This window comes from Tripterygium wilfordii, chromosome 11 (genome assembly GCF_013401445.1).
Source record: "Tripterygium wilfordii isolate XIE 37 chromosome 11, ASM1340144v1, whole genome shotgun sequence".
NCBI classification, from domain to species: Eukaryota; Viridiplantae; Streptophyta; class Magnoliopsida; order Celastrales; family Celastraceae; genus Tripterygium; species Tripterygium wilfordii.
Window position 1 is genome coordinate 309,146 of NC_052242.1, and position 21,994 is coordinate 331,139.

The window sequence follows — 21,994 nt, forward strand, 5'->3', positions numbered from 1 at the left end:
TTCTAAAATCACAATGTTTTTGCTCCCTTTTCTTTTGTGTTCTCTTTGCGAGAAAGATATTGGGATTGATGGAAAGGGAAGTGTCTCTCAAACCTAATTTTCAAGGTGGGTTATTGATGTGAATCTAGAAATGTGTCTTCTCAAGGTTGTCTTTGGGAGATGTGCCTTGTGTGTGTTTGTTACGCAAATTCTTTTTTAGTTTTTGGGAAATGGCTAGTATTTGTTTTTACCCTGAAAAGGGCCTGGAGGTTTTCTTTTTCTCTCCTCCTCATGAGAAATTGAAAATGGAAGAAGAGCACATAGGACTTGTGAGTTTAATGTGGTATGACATTTCTGTTAGGTCATGCACATGGAAGGCTCTTGTAGGTGATTGTTGATAGGACAGGACAGGATCTAATCTACTCTTCCATTTTGTGTTACCAAATTTGATCATACAACTTTCATTGGCTAATTAATTAACAAACTATTCCAAATTCATTCATTTAGGTTAATATTTTATCTCATATCGGATTGACATAACTTACCCGAGTGATAATAAGGAAATTCTCACACATCCAACATGTTTTTTGAATCTAAAAATTAATGACGACGGTCCAAGAAAAATAAAATCATTTAAGTCTTTAGTATTTGGGTTAGGTTTTCTAACTTTTCATTTTAGATCTGATAATGTCATGTCATTAGTGTATATTACACATTGGATGTAAGCGCGTGTTGGGTAATTCTTCAAAGTTATAATAATGTCCAAATACAGACAGATCAAAAAAAACAGAGGATTAAAATGGTGAAGTAGGTAGCTTGTTTTAACTTTTATCATTTCAAAGAACATATCAAGGTAATCATGTTTTATCAGAACTAAAAAATTTTACCAACTAAATCTCATCACAAGAGATGGTAAAATGTTTCATGATCTCATGAGAAGCAGCTGAGGCACAAGAAACAGAGTAAATGTCTTTTGACAGCTAAAACAGAGTAAAAGCACACAGAAGGAAGAAGAACGCACGCGACAAACACGGGAGACTTTGTGCAGGTGAAAGCAAAAAAAATTAAAATTAAAAAAGTGAAAAATAAAAATGACGGTAAGGTACTCTTTGCCAGTCTGCCTTGATTCACGTGATTGTCATTGTAACTTGGAGTGAAAACTGTTTTCCGAGAAAAGAAAAGAAAGGAAAAGACATCCATCGTTTCAAGGATAATACTAATAGTACGATACCACCTTGTTTGATGTGAAAAAATATTTTACTATTTATTACTGACTAATGATTATTTGAGATTATTGATTTGTGTGACGGGTAAGCGCAGTTCACTGGTTCATTGTTCTATATATCCTATATTGAACGGCACCAGTATGTTACTTTCACCGAGTATTATTCAATGAAATCCTGTTTTTGCTTTGACTTCTGGGCTAATCTCAATATGTATTATACATGGAAGATTCATTTTTATTACTGAAGTAATTAAGAGAGAGAGAGAGAAAAAAAAAAGCTTCAAGAATCCAGAGTTTAGTTTGAAGCTTCTGCAACAGAGTCAATAAACATTCATAGATAGGAGCAGAGGCAGTTTTGAGAATCCAGAGTTGTTTCATTGCTGTGATTAATGATGTACAATGAATCAATGCTATACATATAACTATTCAAATGTTTGTACAAAGTTGAAACTGGTAAAGTACATGATGTGATGAGACGAGGATGTCATAGGCTTTTATAGTGATGAATTAATACAATCAGGAAAAACCAGCAAGGAAACAAAGTTTTCAGTTGAGAAGATATGCTATGCGGCCTAGGCTTCTGTTGAATTCATGTGTGGATTCTGTGAAAGCTAGAATATAATGTACCTTGGCTCCTATTCAAGAGTCAACAGAGGCCCTTTTAGCACCTTTGAGTATCTGACACAGCACCAGCGGCTGTTCTAACATGTAAAAGAAGGAAGAAGAAGAAAGAACCCATATCAGATGATTGCACCAGAAAGACACAAACCAAGTTGTTCTAACATGTAACAGCAGCATTATTCACATGACAAACACACCCAACTTATCGTATGCTCCAGGCATGAGACGTTCCGAGGACCATTGTGTTCGACCATAAGTTAAAACTTAAAATACACTCAATTAAAACGAAAGTAGTGATTCAGATTTCAGCATTTCAACATATGCCCTTTAGGTAAGGAAATGCCAACAACCCTACAGGCGAGGCGGTTAAGGCATATACTCGAACTGGGTAGGACCCAAGTTCGAGCCCCCACTCCTCTTACCTACTTATCAAAAACAAAAGTTTAGGTAAGCAAGTAAAAACAGATTTGGGTATTAAACCTTTCTATGCTTTCTAGGCCAACAACAGTATTTCATGTCTTGCTTAGGGTCAGACATTTCTGCTCCAGTGGAGACGGGTATGTCCATATGGAACAGGAATTCTCATGTCTGATGGGAGAAAACAGTGCTCAACCCAAAATAGTAGGGAAAACAAACAGCATAGGAAAATTTTCACTTAAAAGGTTTTGCTCTAATATGGGAAACACATCTGTCTTCAAGATTATTAGCTGGAAATGTCTGCAAAAGGCAAGAACTGTGAAGTATGAAATTGGCAATGGGACCAGTCCAATAGTTGACTCAGGAGTGATTGGGTGTTCACAAACATTAAAAGTGTAAATGGCTTCACCACTCCTACACACCAGACGCAAAAGTTCAAAATCAGATGTCCAAAATCACTTCTACCTTTTGCTAATCTTTATAGGTAATTCATTGAACATTCAAATATATTTATAAATCCCCCTTTTTTCAATTATACGAGGATAAAACCAACTAGATTTAACGAGTTGACAGTTTCCGAGAATATAAACATGTGTGTACCCATGGACATATTTCCAACATGAAAAGAAAAATAAATGGGAGATCATAAGTTATGCTTTCTAGCCACTCAACTAATATGCAAAGACACTTACCAGAATTAAAATTCACGATCGAAAGAAAAAAGACTTCTTTGTTCAGCTGTCGGATTCACTAACCAACGGCAGAATATGCATGCCGCCCCAACCACTGATAAGAGAGACAGCAATGCTAGAAATCCAAAATGTGAAGCATCATTCACAATAATTACAACTCCCAACATTACAGACTCTGCCAGACTTGCAACGGAAATCTCTGTTGTCCCAATAAGATTAGCTTTGGATGATGGGATTCCAGTTTGAAGAATCTGTGCCCCAACAACGTCAAACGACAAGTGTCCCAATTTTGACAATACCTGCATATGGAAAGCTGAGTTATGCAAAACAAATTATAGAACTAAACATCTAAAACCGACACTTTGTAAGCTTTAATTACCTAAGCCCTAGATTATACTGTCCCCATCTGGTATATAAACAAGTTTATAAATGGACACATTTGAGAATATAGTGACTATGTGTGTCGCTGGTTTTTAACTATTTTTTGCAATAAAATGAGAGACTTTCTGGAGGTGATGTCAATACAGAAATCTTCTCCTAGGTGGGTTTATTGGCAGCTCTCTGCCGCCAACTTGTATATAATATGCAACTTTATGACAGTAGCATTGTTATGAATCAAAGTTACAGCTGTTTGGATAATGTCCTAGATTTCTATTTTATTTGCTGTACTCGTGTATAAACAAATACTGCAAACCCTAAAATTGGACTTCTAAGAAAGACGATAATCTATATCTTTCACCATATTGCATAACAGGTCCTTCAAAAACCTACATTGTCTTGCATATCTGATTAGACCTTTTTAGATTTCCCTGCCATCAACCAATTAGTTCATAGAGAATCTCAAGACAATAAACATATTTCTTACTATCAGTCCTAAGAAGAAAATAAGGGGACTCTGCTGTGAAAGAGATCCACTCCAGTATACAGCAACAGCTACAGCAAGAAGTGAAGCCTGAAATATCAATCCTACTGCTCCAGCCTGGATAAGGGAAACGTGTCAAAAGAGCTAATATATAGACTGGAGAAAAAGCAATGCTGCAGGAAAACCAAGAGCAAGAAATACCTTTAAAATGCCAAATTTCTTGACCAGGTTTGCAGAAACAAATGTTGCAGCAACACCCATAAAAGCACATAGTCCACTGAATCCCCCAATGATAGATGGATTCAAACCTGTTGAAGCAGCCACATTTCACCTTGGAGTTAAAATGGGATCTCAGAGAAGTCTAAAAAGGGTGAGGATTTAAATGATTAGCACATTGTCAGTGATATCTCCTAACAGGTAATACCAATATAAAGCATATCAATTGCAATAGTTTCTAATCAAGTTTTACATGTAAATCATTAGTAAGCATGTAGATGATGTTTGTCGATTTATAAATTAAACTCGACGATGATCTTCGTGTGCCTTGAAAATGTCAATAGCCATATTTCACATTCAAATATGACACGTTATAACTTATAAGTTTGTCCTGCTCCAACCTTGATATCACCATTTGCCAAAAACCAGAGCCAACTAACGAATTTATGATGACAAGTGGTGTCCCGAGTAGTTATTGAAGACAGATGGCAAGAGAATCTAAAGTGTTACCTCGCTGTGTTAAAAACGCTGTCATCAGACTACCTGGAGCGAGAACAACATTGAAGTAGAGGAGCACATAGGCCAGGCTTGCAGGAAGAACTGGCTGCTGCATGTACTCTTTCCAACCAAGCTTGATAGCCTCGAAGCCCACATCCACTGGTTATTCAGAAAGACAATATTAACAAGAATAGCCAGAAATTATTACTAAGTGAGGAAATATCAAATTACAATAATCACCTATACTGTCATTGTCATCCAAATGTCCTCCACTGGATTTAGGGCGGTCAAGAACACCAGTAGAAAGCTTATTGGTCAACCAAGTGAGACCAATCTGAGAAACAGCTTAAAGAGTTAAAAATAAAAGTGAATCAGGTATCCAATTGAAAACAGTGCAGCAAAGCACTCACCATAATCGGTAATGACCATATCATTAGACCAGCAGCAAACTTCAAGCAGATTACAGGGTCATACTTAGAGAGAAGGATGCCAAATAGTGATGCTCCAGTAATCTGCAATTACCAATTCCATGAGATCATCATTCTACTAACAATAATGAACAGAGGGCATATCTTCCCAAAATGCACAAGTTTTAAAATGCATGCTGTCTCACTATAAGTAGGCTACCATTACACAATAAATATACTGGAGATCGTTTGGTAGAATAATCTTTTCAGTGCAATATTTATAGTAGATTAAGCTACTACCTCACAGAGATGATCAATTCGATTAAGAATAGCATTTGCTTGAGCAAGGGCAATTGGTCTATTGATTCCTGCCAGCTGGACACAGATAAACACCAATTTATAAAACTCAACTTTGCAAGGAAAAAGGACCCTCCATCAATGCTTATGAAGGGCAATCAATACCAGCACAACCCAGTCACGCTCCATAGCAACCCCCAATGCTACTCCAGATAACCTCTCAACAGCCCCTGCTAACACTAGTGCAGAAAACCACGGATGGAGAAGCATGGATGATGCTGAAGGTGGAGGAAAAGTATGGGCATGAATTATCAATGCTGCAGATAGCAACTGGGCAGCAGCCTGTCAGCAGCTGAAGAATCAGAAAACAACTTTAAAAGAGATATAGTTTACAATCCAGCTTTGAACTTATAATATTGGCAATTTTTACCTGGACAACATTCAAGCTTATATATGCTGGTACACGGGGAGAATTATCCATCAGTTTGCCAACCACAGGACCTCCAACAATGATTGCAGTCTGTTCAACACAAAGCTTGTTAGATATCACATCATCAAAGCATTATTTATCTCATCAGCTTCATCCCAACCTTGCTGAAGAATCCCATGACTGCTACTGGAAGAAGGCTTGGATGAAGCAATGCAATAGCAGAAGGCCAAGCGAAATTCCAAAGCTGTTCCACTAAATTTCCAGCCAGGCAACTAGCATAACAAGCTGTAATTAAAATAAATCATATCATGATCTATTCACATGAGCCATCACATTGTAATAAGCTTCGCATAACTTAATTAACAAATCAAGACATAACATTAACAAAGATAGCATCTTCATAAGTTTCAAGACTTTAGAGTATCACAAGACCATAACTGCTAGAATATAATTTAAGCTAGAGCTGCAACAAGTGTAATAACTCCCAAATAAACTGTCGTCCACAATTGAAGAGTTTTTGACATAAATTAGTACTGCATATCAGTGAAAATTTATTTAATCTCATCACAGACTGCCATTACAAAACAATAAAGCAATCAGACTAGAAAGAATTTCTTTTAAGAGACAGTAGCCAAGAACTGAAGTAAAAAGTTATTAATACTGTAATATGCTTTCAATACAAATCGCCATCATGTTCAAATGGCGGCAATCCTCAAGCAAAAAGTTCATACGCCAGTGCTGGCCACCAACAATCCAGATACTTCTTCAATAAAAAGAAAAAAAAAGAACACCTAAAATATCGCTGACTCTCCAGTATACTACAATGTATTGTTAATTTATACACTAAACAAACCCAACATTTTAGTCAAACCAGTAGATATATGTATAAATATCATTCATGGGATCAATATGGAACTTACTATGAATCTTCTTATATCACTGGATAGGAGGGGTAGTTAAATAAATCTTGAAGTCATACAATATGGTGTATTCAAGTGACAACATTTTTTACATCATCAAACTCTGTTGAAGTCCCTCAAAATATCAAAATAGTTAACTTAGACTAAAAGGAGGAGGCATTACCATATAATCCTGCTGGATGGGCTGGAGTTGCTGCAAGGGCATTCTGCTCCTCTGCCGATAGAACCTAGCCAGGAATCAATATAGGAAGTCAACAATCAACAAAAACACAATATTGAGACGACAATTGACATGATAGGTAAGAGAGTGAACCAATTAAAGAACATACAGGCAATACTGTCAAAAGGCTATCGACATAAGCCCCTTCATCCAATAACCCCAAAGATTCAGTGTCAAGAATATCAGGTTTAAGATGAACGATTGGAGCAGAACAGCAGGACTCATCAGCCAACAAATCTTGTGGGGACTCATCACCAGTACCAAGATGACTAAAGTCTACATCAGTGTTTGTAATTGAACAGCTACTTTGTAAATTTTGAAACCTGTAATAAGAAGGGTAGCCGGGGGAAGTAAATCAAGGTTGCAAACTCTGAGCTAAGAGCATTGTCCAAACAGTTGATTATTCCTACTAATTAAGGAGTTTGACAAAACCCAAGGGTGTGCATATACTTAAAGTTCTGCCCAGGTGAATCCAAGGTTTATGCATGTTTCTGAGATTCAAACTGTTATTTACCTTTTTCTACGAGATGATATAATACCAAAAAAGAAGAGATGGAATTATATTCCAGTTCTCCATAATGAGGAAATAACTGAAGAACATCTTGTTTCTGGCAACCAGATAATCTCAAATTTTATAATTCCAGAGAATCAACATTTAACACCACAAAGCTAAATGGAGTCCTAAGTTCACCAGACTTGACATTCTCACTCTTTCTCGGGACCACGAAAGTCGTCAAACAGAGAGCAATACTCAACATTCCCTAAATTTATTGCATTACTTCATCTAACAAAGGCAGCCATTGATTCTTCTGATGTTCTAATTTCCAAAAGAAACAAAAATCACGCAGCGAAACGAAACCAGAATTTACATTAGACCGAGTCGAGCAAATTCCCTACAAATAACCAATGCCTCATTGCTCTTTCCCCTAGTCTTCCTAGCATCCAAACATCCCTAAAGTATAAAAAAATTAAAAAAAAAAAAAAGCACAAAAGAAACCTACCTGCGAATACCACAAGGAGAACTAAAATTCAACCATCTGCAAGAAGCGAGGCGATGGCGAACTCCAGAAGTAGGCGGTGCCGATAGACAAGCTTGCCGTTTTGAGTGACTGAAACCATAGGAAGACAGAGGAAAGACTGTGACCATAGCCATGGATGCTTCTTAAGCTGCAATATTTTCAAGCTCCACAATTTGAAGAGGCACCCTTTGTCAAAATCCTGCCTACTCATGCAGCCTCCAGAAAAATGAATAACAAAAGTCTATCTTGTTAATTCACTTCTGGGATAAGCACGTAACACATTAAGTAGAACTAACAAAAACAAAAACAAAAACTTTGCGGGTTTTGTTTCTGGGATAGCCGGATAGGGCTTAATCGGCTGAAAAGATGGGATTTTTAGATTGTTCAAAGCCTTATCTAATGAATGGCTGTGTTTCTATCTGATTTTGGGACTTGTAAGACTCCAAGGAGGCGGACAATTCAAAGGGAATGCAAGGGTGGCTTCCTTTGTGTTGTGGGACTGGTGCTGAGTTGTGATGATTCAGTGAGGAAAGGTTCAAGGTTGGATTTTGATGTGGACCCAAAGCTGCGGTGGGCTTGGAGTTGGACTGGATAAAACATATAAAAGAAGACTAAGAAGTTGTGGAGTGGACTACATGAGTATAGAATCTTACCGTGCACCGCAGGTGACACTAATCTATCCTACGCACCCAACCTGCCCCAAGCCACCAAGGAAGCATTGAGCACCACAAACTGGCAGGGGAGACAGCAAGAAAGTCATGGGCATTTTGGGCAATCAACACACAACAATAAGGCGGTTTGTGTACGAGGTCGAGGAGATGACCAAACCAAAGAACAGCACCGTCGGATTTCAACAATGACCCACCGCCTATCTCTGTCGATTTGCATAGCTCATCCTGGGTAATGTGAAATTCGACGCGTACCCGTAACGCCGATTCGTTGTTCCTTATATTGGATTTGGTAGCTGGTTAAGCTCAAGTTATTGAACTTTCTCGCTTGTTGGTGAAGACCCAGCGGGTAAAAGGGCTTTTCTTGATCTTGTTCTATTTTGAATTTTTTCTTGAACTCGATTGTGGCGTGTTTAATTATGAAATCGATTCGATTTTGCTTGAGGAGTTCTGATTTTTATAGTTCGAATTGGTTTTGTTCTTTTTTCTGAGTTAATTATGTGGATTTGAGTGTTTGTATCTGGAGATTCGAATTTCCTTATATCTATTATCTGTATCTGGAGTTCCTGGGTTCTTGATGTTTGATTCATTGAATTGGTGAAAAGCTTAGTTTTGGTGGTGATCTGCCCTGGAAGGAATTGTTTTGATTGTTACTTGTGGATCCATAGCAAATGATCGATTTATCTACTTTGAATTGAAGGTGTCTCCTCTGAAATATCATTACTTCTATATGATCTTTGAATTGTTAAATGTGTTTTACTGCATTCTAACGGAAAGATTGTACTCAATTGATGCTAATACAAGCAGTGGTCTTAGGGTAAGTGAATCGATATGATATTAAACAGAAGCATGGAATTTATTCTTTGCCAATTAGGTTTTTGGGTTCTTTTAGGGGTTAAAGAGAAGGATAAAAATTATTTCAACCGTTTTAGTTGTTGCAGCTGCCTGGTATGGATTTCAGAGGGGGAAGAAAGAAATTATTTTGGCTTTTCTGTATCTGTGCTGGTGTTATATTTGCAATATCTGCTTCTTTTTTATTTCTAATAATTTGTCTATTGTTTGATGTATTGTTGAGTTTATTGATCATGTTGCCGTATATGTCATTTACTTTAGTTATGTGCATCATTTATGCTAGCTTCTGTGTTTCTTATGACCTGTTATGCATGTTAAATAGGCTGTTCCAGGTTGTGCTTTAAGTAACCACTATGGAGCGTATTGGTGGTCTTGGGTTTAGTGACGCAAGCAGTGCTGTGAGGAAGAAGAGGAGTAACACATCCCGTCGTCCCCGGAATGACTCACAACAGCTTTCAGATTATCGTGATGTTTCATCTTTATCATCCACACCGCCTTCAGACAACGTAAGAATGTTAAAGAAATTGATGGAAAATGATTATTATTTAGTTTCTTAAGACTTAAGAGAGATAAGTTAGAACATTTGCAGCTTAATTGCTCATTTCTAAAAGTTCTTCTGTCTTCTCAGAATATGATCAAGAATGAAGATGGTTCATTGGGCGAATCCGATGAAGCTTCGAACAGTGGTTCATATGGGGGCAGTAATGAGCAAAGACCCAGTGGAGTCAGTTCTAGAAGGTCCAGTGAAGGCGTCCTTGCCCCAGCTAATTGGAAAGGCACTAACATGTCAGGTTATTCTGGACTTGGAGTCGCTCCAGAGGGATTGGGAAATGAGAATAAAGTTAAAAAGGTTAAGCTTAAGGTTGTTGGTGTTACACGTACCATCGACGCCAACTCTGCATCAGATGGCGCCTCAGCTGTTGGGTCTTATGCTACAAAATCTTCTCGAATTTCTGAGGGTCCTCCACGCCGGAAGTTTATTATTCAGGTGCCTTTAATGAAAAAAATTGCTTCAAGTATTTAAGTTATGCATTGTGTTTTACAAGTCAGTATTGGTAGTACGGGGAAGTGGGTACATCATAGATCTCTAACCACTTTTGTTTCAACTGTATAAGTGAAAGGAATTTTTTTTATGAATTTCAAGTTTGCACATGTAGCTTATTTTTCCTATACATGTAACAGATGCTTGAGATTAATTTGTCATTCATATGAAGCATCAATATTCTAGGTAGAGGAATAAAAACTAACTTCATTACTCGGAATTTAGTTGCCCCAACATCGTGTGGTGTAATATTTCTTGCTCCCTTTCTTAACTGGAACATTGCTGTTAATCTGCAAGTCCTTTCTTATATCACCATTGTTTTGTCTCATATGGAGACTCATAAATCTGGTGGATTTCTCATTAAGGCTATCTGTGTAACTCTTTTTTTTTTTTTGCAGGAGGAGATTTTGGATGATAATCCCTCCTTCACTACTGAAAAGGCAGGTGGCTTGCAAGGTGTTCCGTGGAAGGATTTTGCCAGAAGTGCTGCAAGTGTTGGAAGAGTAGAGTCTTCACAAGCTGGGCTACCTGGTGACAAAACATTTACTAAGCAAATAGACAATTATGAGCCAGTTCGTAAGAGCAAGCGTGTTCCAAAGAAGCGTTTATTAGATGGAGTGCTTGATGATGGAGTTGATGACAAGATTCAGTACCTTGAAAAAGTGAATGCATCCAATGTCGTTATTGACTATGATGTGGAATACAAAGATGAATACGACAGAGCAAGCAGAAAACAAAGGAAAAGGAACATCGGTGGCCTGTATGATGTGGGGGATTATGGCCAATCAGTACTGGGTAAGGAGGGTAAGAATTCCAGATCAGTGAGAGCATCAGATGATGTAGATTATCTAGAAGAAGAAGAGCCGGTGTCGGATGGTGAGACGGAAACTAGAAGGAAGAAACCAAAAAAAGAGTTCATTGATTCATTGGGAGATCCTAAGAGGGAAATGACAGTAACCACGCGTCAACGAGCACTTCAAACTGGCACAGATGTCTCACCTGGCCTCGGTGCTAGCATTATCGAGTTTCCAAATGGCTTGCCCCCTGCTCCTAAAAGTTAGTTGTGGTTGCAGTTTACTTTTATGTCTTGATTTTTGTTTTCTAACGAATCTCTTGGTGGATACTTGTTGAATTTCTCTCACATTTGTTTTGTTCTTTTTTTTACAACAGAGCAAAAGGAGAAACTCTCTGAAGTGGAGCAGCAACTGAAGAGAGCTGAGGCACTTCAGAGACGTAGGATGCAAGTAGAAAAGGCAGCTAGGGAGTCTGAGGTTTGTTCCTTTTTCTTTTCAAGGGTTTTGCTTATGCTATTTTATTTTGTTCTTTTATATTAGAAGAACTGAAGCAATAATTTCACCTGAAAATCTTAGGCTGAGGCAATCAGGAAAATTCTTGGCCAAGATTCAAGTAGGAAGAAGAAAGAAGATAAGATAAAGAAACGTCAAGAAGAACTTGCACAGGTAATATATAATACATAGATACATATATATATGTTTGTATGTATATGGTGCAGAATGAATTCTGATTTGTAGGATGTCATTGATTTTTTTTAATGGTTGAAAATAATAAATGTCGTTATTTGATTATTCATGTGAAGGAGAAGGCTGCAAATGCAATGATGCTTAAATCAGATTCTGTTAGATGGGTAATGGGCCCTTCAGGAACTATAGTCACATTTCCCAGTGAGGTTGGCTTGCCAAGTATATTTGACCCGAAGCCTTGCAGGTGCGGATCAATCTTATTTTACTTTCATACTTTCTCTAGTCTGAAGTCCGAACAACTTACCACTTAGAATTGGTTCTTAGGTTTTAGTTGTATTAGTTACGAAACCTGAAGCATTTCTTAATTTTGAGCCTGCTTTCTGGTTGGAGCATTGAATAATATCATCTTCCTGAAGATCCTCAACCATTTTACTTCTCAGTTTCTTAAAGTGTCTTCTTAAATTAGGATGCTGATTTCCATTATAACTCGCTACAGTAATTACGAGAAGACAACGTTATAAGTTTCTTTCAGAGTTCATTAATGTATTCTTGTGCCATTCATTCATGAAAATATTACCTGATTTATGATTATGATGTGAATTCTCAGCTATCCTCCTCCACGAGAAAAGTGCGCTGGTCCATCTTGTACAAATCCATACAAGTATCGAGATTCCAAGTCGAAACTCCCATTGTGTAGTCTACAGTGCTACAAGGCAGTTCATGAAAAGATGAAGCCTGTATCTGCCTGTTAATTGGGATCCATATGCAAGTTAAGAACTAGTGGATGGCAATGCATTGTATGTATTTTTCAGACATGGGGTTCCATTTGTCCCATTTTCTGGTCTAAGTTTAACTGTGCTGCAAGGTTGCTAATGATAATGATTATATGAAGATTTTGATAACTCTCATAACTGACCAGCGCACAGATACGTTTATTTTTAGTCATTATATGTAAGCAATAAACTCTGTCTTCTGTGTCATTTGGAAGCTCCATTCTTTACTTGGAATCAAAACTGTGTTTTTTTCTCCTTGCACATCAAAACAATTATATAACGGGAGCTTTGGAGAGTTGGCCAAACCTTTCCAAGACATGCCACAACCTTTTTTGATTCTCTTGAACATTAGGATGTCTTGGTTCTTAGTTAGAGACGGCTTTGATGGATACTAACCAACCAAAAACATCTATGAAGGATTTTACATATATTATGCCAACTCATTCTAAAACATCGAGAGTTCAAACTTTTTTTAAACAAGGTGAGAAGTAGGAGGGTGAAAGAGATTTGACTCAATCTATTTGAAGTATTATCCACGCTCTAAACTCAAGGTCCGCATGTTTTTGTACTTCAAAAAGTGTTTCAAATGTTTTGAGTTTTGAAATGTATTCACTGGTGTGTATTAAATTAGATTAGATGATGTAATTATAATTAACCGTACTGTAGTATACCATTTTAAGGAAACAAACAACACATATACTTCTCAAAATTGGCTAAAATCATTGACTACATTTTAAACTCTTCACTTAATTACTATGATACACAACGTGCTAGCTATCTATCTTATGAGATTGCGGTGGAGAAAACAATATCAAAACTTCCCAAAAATTGGCTCAAATTATTATTCAATGCACTCTAAAATGCTCACTTAATGTTAGTTAATGTGATACAATGATGCAAAAGATGCATGATATATTAGAAATAAATATCATATATTTCCTGATTTAGGAAGATTAACGAATTAATTATTAGCATATCTAAATCTTAAATTCATATTGAATTAGAATTCCTTTGCCTATAAAACTAGCTACGTACTTGATTACCTGCAGGATACTCAAAGAAAACAAACATGAATTCACATGCACTGCTATTCCTACAACTTGTGTTGATCATGAGTTTATGTGATACTGGTTTTGCTCAAAATCCGATAGAAATTCTCATTGTTGACGACTTAGGCCCTGGAATCGATCTTACCGTTCACTGTAAGTCCGGTGATACCGACCTCGGCAAGCATAAGCTCAAATACCAAGCTGAGAGCTACCAATTCAGTTGGAAAGAGGGGAGTGATATTGGTTGTACCTTTGCATTTCAGGGCCAAACCCATAACTTTGATATTTACAAAACAAGCCGAGACCAATGCAAAGGATGTATTGGCACTATCAAGCCATGCAACAATTGTTTCTGGTTCGTGCAACCAAATGGTCCATGCTTTCGCACTGAGGATGATGGGGATGCATATCATGATAAATGTTATGGTTGGAAATAATATATATATATAAGTTAAAGGATCTTGTATTAGGGTTTGGGAGTTACATATATAGAGTCATTGATTTTCTTCAGAAACGTATATGTATATGTACTCCTCCAAAGTTATTTTCTAAATGGAATAAAATTGATATATATTGAGACTTTTTGTGCTTGTTTGAGTAAATTTTTTGAAGAAATCATACTTGGATTAACAATTCTCACCTCCCAAAAATTTCAATTTGGGTGGATCTTTGTGTGCCCAAAATACTCCAAGGCCCACTTTTTTGTATATATAGATGAATAAATGGACTTAAAATTATTATTGACTAGGTAATCTAGGTTTGAGCCGTTGTGCTTAGGGGTGTAAATGATTTGAACGTTGGTCGAGATCAGCTCGACTAGTTAAGAGCTCGTTTGATTAGTTTAACAAGCCGAGTTCAAATAGCTTATCTAACGTTGTTTTGTAAAAGAGTCGAGCTCAAATATGGAGACGTTCTACTTGTTTATGTTCACAAACAAGCTCGTTAAGATATTGACGAGCTACCTCATTTAGGGTTCATGAGCAAGATCGTTTAAATGTTTATCTTATATGTTTGTGAAGTGTTTGTTATATTGTTCATGAAATAGCTTGTTACCTAACTCGCAAATGAGCTCGCAACCATGTTTGTCTATGTCTTATCAAACAAAACTCGAGCTCGTTTAATCGAGTGAGCTTGAACATTTAGGCAATTAAATGAAAAATAGTTGGTGAAATTTTTGAAATTAGAACTCGTTTGGTTTGCATATTTGGAAAGAGAAACTTTCCTGGCATCCTTGTTTCTTTGTCAATGTTTCAATCACACTGTTATACTATTTTTCTGATATCATTGTTTTTTTTGGGAGGAAAGGAGAACTTTTTATTTGGGAGGAATCCAGCCAATCAAACATAGAAATTATTAACAAAAAGAAGCTCTTTTTTTTGGAAAGTTAGATTTCATGAACTAAACGAAACCTAGAATTCCAATGAAAGCTTTGGGAGGAATTCTAGATTTTAAGGATTTCACGAATCAAACATAAAAATCATTAGCAAAAAGAAATTTTTATTCCTAAAAAGTTATATTTCGTGATCTAAACAACACCTAAAATTCCAATGCAAGCTGGATTCTTGACAAAAGAAGAATTCTCATCATTTCCTTCTAAAAAGAGAGGAATCCTCATTGAGGATCAAAAACCCTCACTTATTTTTAATTAAAACCTATAATGCCCTTTTGAAAAACTCACAATTTTGACAATATCCTTTTTTATTTTTTACTTTTTATCATTTTTAATTTAGATATTCAAATTTAAAATGTTGTTTTTTTTTAATTTAAATATGCTATACAATGTGAAATAATTTTAATATACTTTTATTTATGATGTAAGGATATTTCAATAATCTAGGCATGATTCCATTGTAAGTTTTGCTCCAACTATATATACATGACCAAAGAAACCAATAATATCATAAAAGTATTATGACAGGGTGTTCCATCTCCAAATCTGTGAACTAGACGACACCTAATATATATGATACCATAATAGAAAAAGATGTAGCATATACCATTTTTAGATAGGAAAAAGAAAAGAAAAGGAAGAAGTATAAATTAATACTATTATACATTAATGTCATTACTTATTTAAGAATGATTACTTTGAATCTAAACCTTGAATTGATTTCCATATATGCTTAAGAATTCTTATCTATAAATAATAGATATACACAAACAGATTAACTAGTCCAAACAACAATCATGAATCCGCTTTCATTTATTTTGGTAGTATTTGTGTTGATCATGAGTTCATATTGTGAAACAGCTTTGAGTCAAAGGCCGATACATATTCTGATTATCGACGATATCGGCTATGGAGGAGTCGATCTTACTGTTCACTGCAAGTCCGGCAACACCGACCTGGGCGAGCACTTGCTCCACTACCAAGCTAATAGCTACAGTTTCGATTGGCACGAAGGGACTGACGTTACCTGTAGCTTTGCATTTCAAGGACAAACTCATTATTTGGATATTTACAAGACGGGAAGAGATGAATGCACGACCTGCGTCGGCCCGAGATTACCATGCAATAACTGTTTTTGGTTCATGGAATATGAAGGCGGATGCCACCGCACTAGGGTTTTGGCTCCGCTTCTATATTTCGACAAATGTTATTCATGGAAATAAGATATCACAACTCCTTCTTGAATTAGGGTTTAGGATGGAGTACCCATATGTGTAGTGTTTAGTGTACTACTCCAATGCTATTTTCTAGATGGAATAAAACGAATTTCAAGACTTATTTTTGCTTGTTTGTTTGAGTAGAGTTTCCGTTACCAATACCATCTAGAGCGATGCTACAACGAAAATACTAAGGAGTCCGGTGTTTTTTTTTGTCCCAACTATCCCAAATATGTATTATCCATGTAAAATTACTGGTTTCACATGATCCGCATGAAATTATGTGCATCCATCTCAACATATGGGTTAACTGGGATAAAAAAAAATACTAGGATTCGTAAGACTATTGATGCTACAACCCTCATTTTACCCCTGATACTATGTGGTACGCATGATAGAGTCCACTTGATATCTTATACTCCACATGAATTGGGACTCATAATCTAGGGTCTCAAGTGTTTTTCTACCATCAAACAAAGACGAATATATATTTATGTTTTTTGCACTTATGAAATAAAGAGAAAATCAAAAACAAAATACAGAAAAAAAAAAGATTAATATTTTCTACATTAGATTAGAGATTGCCATTTGGACCTTTTTCCTTGAGCTCAAGAAAAGCCCATCTAATGCTGTGTTTGCATTCTTGATTAGAGAACACTTAAAATTGATCGGACGAGGGCTCCTAGAGTAGTAGTAGTTATTGTAATAGTCATTACAGTAATTTACTGCAGCTTAACCGAAAACGGATTGTTTGGGCATGTGAAAGATGGTACAGGTCATGTCTTATTGTTAACAGATTATCCTTGTTGGGTTCCATCATCTCTCTCATTGGTTTTGGCACATGGATTACAAACTTTGATATATATATATATATATGCATAGGACAAAAAATCTTTTGGAATCCCCAAAGCGATTATATTTTGCTAAAATATTTGGCTCAAATGGAATCGTAGAAAAGGGGAATCCTTTCTTCTTTGAGTCAAAGATCTGCCTCAAGATATCCTTTGATCACTTTAGAGACAGCACTAATTATATTAGATCATATGTAGATTCAGGTGTTTTTAAAACTAATGCTCAATAATTAGTCCTCAACCAAGGCCATCTAAATAATACACGACCTTTTAATTTTTCTTCTTAATAATTAGTAGCAAATTTTGTGGGGCTAATTAAAGATATCTCCAACAACTTATGTTGCAACTTTTGTGGACCTTGAGTCTTTTACTTGAATTGGGTTACTTTCCAGCCAAATAAATTGTAAAAATATCGTCCGTTTTAGGTCTCAAATCTGTACGATTTTATCCTTAGATTATTTTCTAATTTAATTGTCTGAATTTAAATCAATTAAAATTTATTCAATTAAATACGTCTAAAATTTAATCTAAAATAAGGTCCGGACAGATGAATATATGACATTTTCCGAACTGAAATTTTGCCATCCTGATGTACAACTATAATAATAGCCTGTAGCCATAACTGATATGTGTCCTTGAAAGTCGAAAATAACACAACACACAGTACAGTACGAATTTATCGAGGTTTTTCAATGGTATACCCCCCCACCACACTGAAACAGTTTATTTACCAATCATATTTCGAAACCTGGTAGCAGAATGTCATTTCACTGCCACTAGCTGCCGTAAAACCAGACAAAAACCATGAAACTTTCCTTGTGTGTGTCTCTCTCCCCCTCTTTCTCTCTGTCTCTGTGTGTCAAGTTTTGTCATTTTTGTGTTTGCTTGTTTACATGTCTGTGCTTTTACTCTTCTCTGCTACTTATCTATCCTCCGGTCTTCTTGAAAAAGAAAATTGTGGTGGGTCTGGTCTCTTTCAACTTAAAAGAGTAGTCTTTGAACTTGAAGTTTCTATTGTGGGTGCTTAGACACTAGTTTTCTTTGAAAGCTCACATGCATGTTCCTTTCTCTAACACATACTGCAAATACAAAGATAGTGTTGTTGATGCTTGTATTGGAATCATGGAAGATACTTTAAATGAAGCTTTGAAGGTGTTTGAAAATGTGTCTGTTTGAGTTCAAGAGTGCCAGTTAGTGTCAGTTTTCTGCATCTGTCAACATCCATGGAGGATTTGTATAATAATGGTTTTGATCCTACTGCGTCTTGTTCAAGTGATATTGTTAGACTTGACAACTTCCCTGCATCAGCAAACTTCAGTTCTGACAATTTAGTCCAATTTGGAGCTCATGAATCAGACATTTCTGATCTGATCAAGACCCAGATAGCCAATCACCCTCGTTATCCTAATCTGATTTCTGCGTACATAGAGTGCCGAAAGGTGATTGTAAAAATCATATCTTGGATACTCGCCCTTTGTTTAACTACCTCTTGTTGCTCAAAAATCCAGGAAAATCATGTTTCTATGATCAGCATTTTGCTATTATGGGGTTTTGGCAGTTCATTCTATTTGGTTTCTTGCTTGACGTGGTTTTTATTATCAGGTTGGTGCACCACCAGAAGCGGCATCTCTACTTGAAGAAATTGGCAAAGAAAACTACCACATCAACAATTGCTCCGAGATAGGAGTAGATCCAGAACTTGATGAGTTCATGGTACTGTGAAGGACCCAAATGATTTCTTTTCTCCTAATTTTTAACGTAGTTTTTTCCGTAGTTCTCCTGATTGGTTGACAAGAAACTGTGGGAAAAAAAAAGAATCTGGGAAAATCAAAAGATTACAAGGATTTATATTGATTAATTGTTTTGTATTCCCTTTTTGGTTTACAAGGAATCATACTGTGAGGTTCTTCATAGACACAAGGAGGAGCTGTCCAAGCCTTTTGATGAAGCAACGACCTTCTTGAACGACATTGAATCACAACTAAGTAGCCTTTGCAACGGAACATTGACAAAAGCTTTGGATTATCTATCAGGTAATAACAAAGCCTTCTACTGTTCATTTTCCTCATTGATAGAGGTACCATTTTGGTCATGTTGATGCGCTAGCTAGTAAATAAATAATCCTTAATCTCACGGAAACCTGAAAATAAAAATATGAGGAATGGTACAGTCTGCTATGCGGGGAAAACACGTATGTAATTACTGAAAAATTGGAGATTGCAGAGCACCCTTGATGTTTGGAATCAATATCCTATATCAAAATTTATCTTCGTTGGTAAACTGGAAACGGTATATAATGATTGAATTCTCCAATGTTATTATATTGTGAGTGAGATGAGTATATTCTTTTGTTTGGTTGAGTTTTGGAAGTTCGAATCACAAACTCATTCAATCTTCTATTCTCTACAAGTGTGGGAGAATGAGTTTTGATGTGTAAAAAACTCTTTTACATTTGTTATAAAATATTATTTTATGTTATAAAAAGAAAAAAAAAGGTAATATGAAAATTGTGCTATTAATATTCTCAAACTCATACTCACTATTTATTTTATACCAAACATGCATGACCATGCTCCTCTCACACTCACATAAGTCTCATCTCCTCCTTATCTCATGTTCACCTCACATAGTTATGAACCAAATGTCCCGTTAATTCCTTGATTCGAGACATAGAATGGAAAGATTTTTCCCTCTTATGAGAACTTTACTGGATTGTAAAATGTAACTTGCTCATGAAAAATACAAAATTGTGCCCTTCCACTGATTTTGCTCCTTGAATTTAGTTTCCATAATTCTGTCAGATGTTTCCAGTTCATGAGTTTATTATGCTACTCAATTTTCTGATCTTGAGCATTCTTTTTGACTCTGTATCTTCAGATGGAACTTCGGACGTGGAACAAAGTTGTGGAGAGATTGAACCACCAGAAAGCCAAGCTTCCTCTGCGCAGAATCAGAATATCAAGGGCATGTTAATGAGAAAGTACAGTGATGCCCTTGGCAATCTGAGAAAGGAATTCTTAAGGAAAAGAAAGAATGGTAAACTATCCAAAGATGCAAAGATGGTGCTCCTTGACTGGTGGAATGATCATTATAGATGGCCTTATCCGACGGTAACATTCATTTGCGATTCTGTTTGCCTGTCTGTCATCTGCATAGCTTGCTCTGCATCCAAACAATGTAAATAGTCTCTCTGTGTTAGAGAATTTATACAGTAGCTATCTCGAGATTTATGGTTGGTGCAGGAGGAGGATAAAATGAAGCTCTCAGAAGCAACTGGACTAGACCAACAGCAGATCAATAATTGGTTCATAAACCAGCGGAAGCGGCATTGGAAACCATCTGAAGACATGAGGTTTGCTTTAATGGAGGATCTTAGCAGCAGCTTAACTAACACAGCTGTAGCTGGTGATGATATTTGAAACACGGAGCCTTGATTCCGAACCGGCCTTGTTCCATATCAAGGCATGCATTAAACTGTAATGCTATGATCTATTTGCATCTCTGTAAATTGAAGATTCTGTTCTGAATTGTTAAAACTTTGAAAATTACTTTCCAGAATATCAAGTTTGGTTGCAGGCTGCTTGTGTTGAGCGTGATTGGTATACAATGCAGCGCTTGCGCTCATGCTCTTCATAGACATACACTAACTTCTAAAGTCCTCCTTTTTATTGGGCTTAGCCTTGGGTTTGGGCCTGCTCTTGGGCTCGAAGATCAGGGCTTGAACATAAGAACATCTACTGGCGATTAGGCCTAAAGCTGAAGTTGAACCTGGGCCTCAATTACTAGTCTTTTTATGGATACAGGTCCAAAACCCAATAAAAAGGTGGATGGAAGAGAATCTGTATTTGTTTTAGAGGGACAGGGATATGGTGTTTTTTTTTTCATCGACACAAACAGCATACAAGTTTATTGTTTGGAGAATTTTTTAAAAAACCATTAATGTATATATATAAATACATATATGCCCCCATTAGACTTTTAAAATTACAATTAAAGGGTTAAAATTATCTCTTACCTCTCTTATGTGATTGGTCCTCTTCTATTTTATCCTCATCTTTTATATTTATTACTTAGTATGTAAAATAAACTCTACCAAAGTGTCGAACTGATCTTATAAAAATGTGGTTTGCATTGAAATCTCTAATAAATATGTATATTGGACCGAATTTTTTTTTAATAAGGTACATAGGCTTAGTTAAAAGGGCCTCAACGACAATATTCCAGACCCCTAATCCATCTGATCCAACTATTTTTTGCATAAGATCAAGTTCCAAGTCTAAGATTGTTAGTGGCTTAGTGCAAACAAAAAATGATCTCTCTTTTCATTTAGTGCATTGGCTTTGAAGGTTAAAATTGGTTTTGCTTATAGCATGACAAGTGATGAAATATGTTTTTGAGTAATGGAAAATTATCAAGACAAATTTCTTGTTTGGAACTATTATTAGTAATTATCTTTGTTCCATATAAATAACTAAAAAAAATTTCAAAGACGCTGCCTCTAAACTCCCGCTACTTAATTGTGCTCCCAATGATTTCAAATATTGGGTTCGCCATTGTTTGGACATCATATATCGGTCTACACTCGAGCTGATCCGCGTAGATATAAATTTTTCGTCTGACGACATAATAAGTTGAGCAAAGTCTAATCTGTGACCACAAGGATATTGAACTTAGGATGCCCCGAGGCGATATGAGACCCATTTGTTATCTCGAAGAAGAACCCCGATTGATTCATTCCACAGATATTTTATTTGACAAGACTTTAGAGATATGCATGGAGACGACCAACAACAACCCTTCATCCAAAGCAATTGGACCTTTTAGCTTTCACTCAATATGTGTGGTTTCCATACTCAAATGACATCTGA

General features: G+C 36.4%; 3 protein-coding genes across 3 annotated transcripts; 2 read left to right on the forward strand and 1 right to left on the reverse strand.

Moving 5' to 3' along the window:
- Positions 1–1,557: 1,557 nt before the first annotated feature.
- LOC120008558 (solute carrier family 40 member 3, chloroplastic-like) lies at positions 1,558–8,348 on the reverse strand. Its single transcript, XM_038858933.1, has 14 exons — positions 7,786–8,348; positions 6,894–7,107; positions 6,728–6,791; positions 5,805–5,929; positions 5,645–5,734; positions 5,380–5,556; positions 5,218–5,292; positions 4,921–5,022; positions 4,751–4,844; positions 4,523–4,669; positions 3,998–4,104; positions 3,800–3,913; positions 2,935–3,233; positions 1,558–1,900 (listed from the first exon to the last, which is right to left on the reverse strand). Exons 1-13 carry the CDS (start codon positions 7,935–7,937, stop codon positions 2,940–2,942), a joined length of 1,755 nt encoding a protein of 584 aa, XP_038714861.1. The 5' UTR covers positions 7,938–8,348; the 3' UTR covers positions 1,558–1,900; positions 2,935–2,939.
- A 138-nt stretch (positions 8,349–8,486) lies between these two features.
- On the forward strand, positions 8,487–12,874 carry LOC120008559. Its single transcript, XM_038858934.1, has 8 exons — positions 8,487–8,820; positions 9,646–9,829; positions 9,952–10,311; positions 10,764–11,421; positions 11,536–11,636; positions 11,736–11,825; positions 11,963–12,090; positions 12,454–12,874. The coding sequence occupies exons 2-8, from the start codon at positions 9,677–9,679 to the stop codon at positions 12,596–12,598; spliced, it is 1,635 nt and encodes a 544-aa protein (XP_038714862.1). The 5' UTR covers positions 8,487–8,820; positions 9,646–9,676; the 3' UTR covers positions 12,599–12,874.
- Positions 12,875–18,002: 5,128 nt separating this feature from the next.
- On the forward strand, positions 18,003–20,676 carry LOC120008562 (homeobox protein knotted-1-like 1). The gene is made up of 5 exons (XM_038858938.1): positions 18,003–18,565; positions 18,729–18,839; positions 19,015–19,159; positions 20,004–20,236; positions 20,369–20,676. The coding sequence occupies exons 1-5, from the start codon at positions 18,350–18,352 to the stop codon at positions 20,543–20,545; spliced, it is 882 nt and encodes a 293-aa protein (XP_038714866.1). The 5' UTR covers positions 18,003–18,349; the 3' UTR covers positions 20,546–20,676.
- The last annotated feature ends 1,318 nt before the right edge of the window (positions 20,677–21,994 follow it).

Coding starts and splice junctions, on each gene's coding strand:
- LOC120008558 (XM_038858933.1), bottom strand. CDS start 7,937: ATGGCTATGGTCACAGTCTTTCCTCTGTCTTCCTATGGTTTCAGTCAC. Junction 5,930..6,727: donor CCATCCAGCAGGATTATATG/GTAATGCCTCCT, acceptor TTTTAATTACAG/CTTGTTATGCTAGTTGCCTG. Junction 4,845..4,920: donor TATGGTCATTACCGATTATG/GTGAGTGCTTTG, acceptor GCTGTTTCTCAG/ATTGGTCTCACTTGGTTGAC.
- LOC120008562 (XM_038858938.1), top strand. CDS start 18,350: ATGGAGGATTTGTATAATAATGGTTTTGATCCTACTGCGTCTTGTTCA. Junction 19,160..20,003: donor AGCTTTGGATTATCTATCAG/GTAATAACAAAG, acceptor CTGTATCTTCAG/ATGGAACTTCGGACGTGGAA. Junction 20,237..20,368: donor ATAGATGGCCTTATCCGACG/GTAACATTCATT, acceptor TGGTTGGTGCAG/GAGGAGGATAAAATGAAGCT.
- LOC120008559 (XM_038858934.1), top strand. CDS start 9,677: ATGGAGCGTATTGGTGGTCTTGGGTTTAGTGACGCAAGCAGTGCTGTG. Junction 9,830..9,951: donor CCACACCGCCTTCAGACAAC/GTAAGAATGTTA, acceptor CTGTCTTCTCAG/AATATGATCAAGAATGAAGA. Junction 10,312..10,763: donor GCCGGAAGTTTATTATTCAG/GTGCCTTTAATG, acceptor TTTTTTTTGCAG/GAGGAGATTTTGGATGATAA.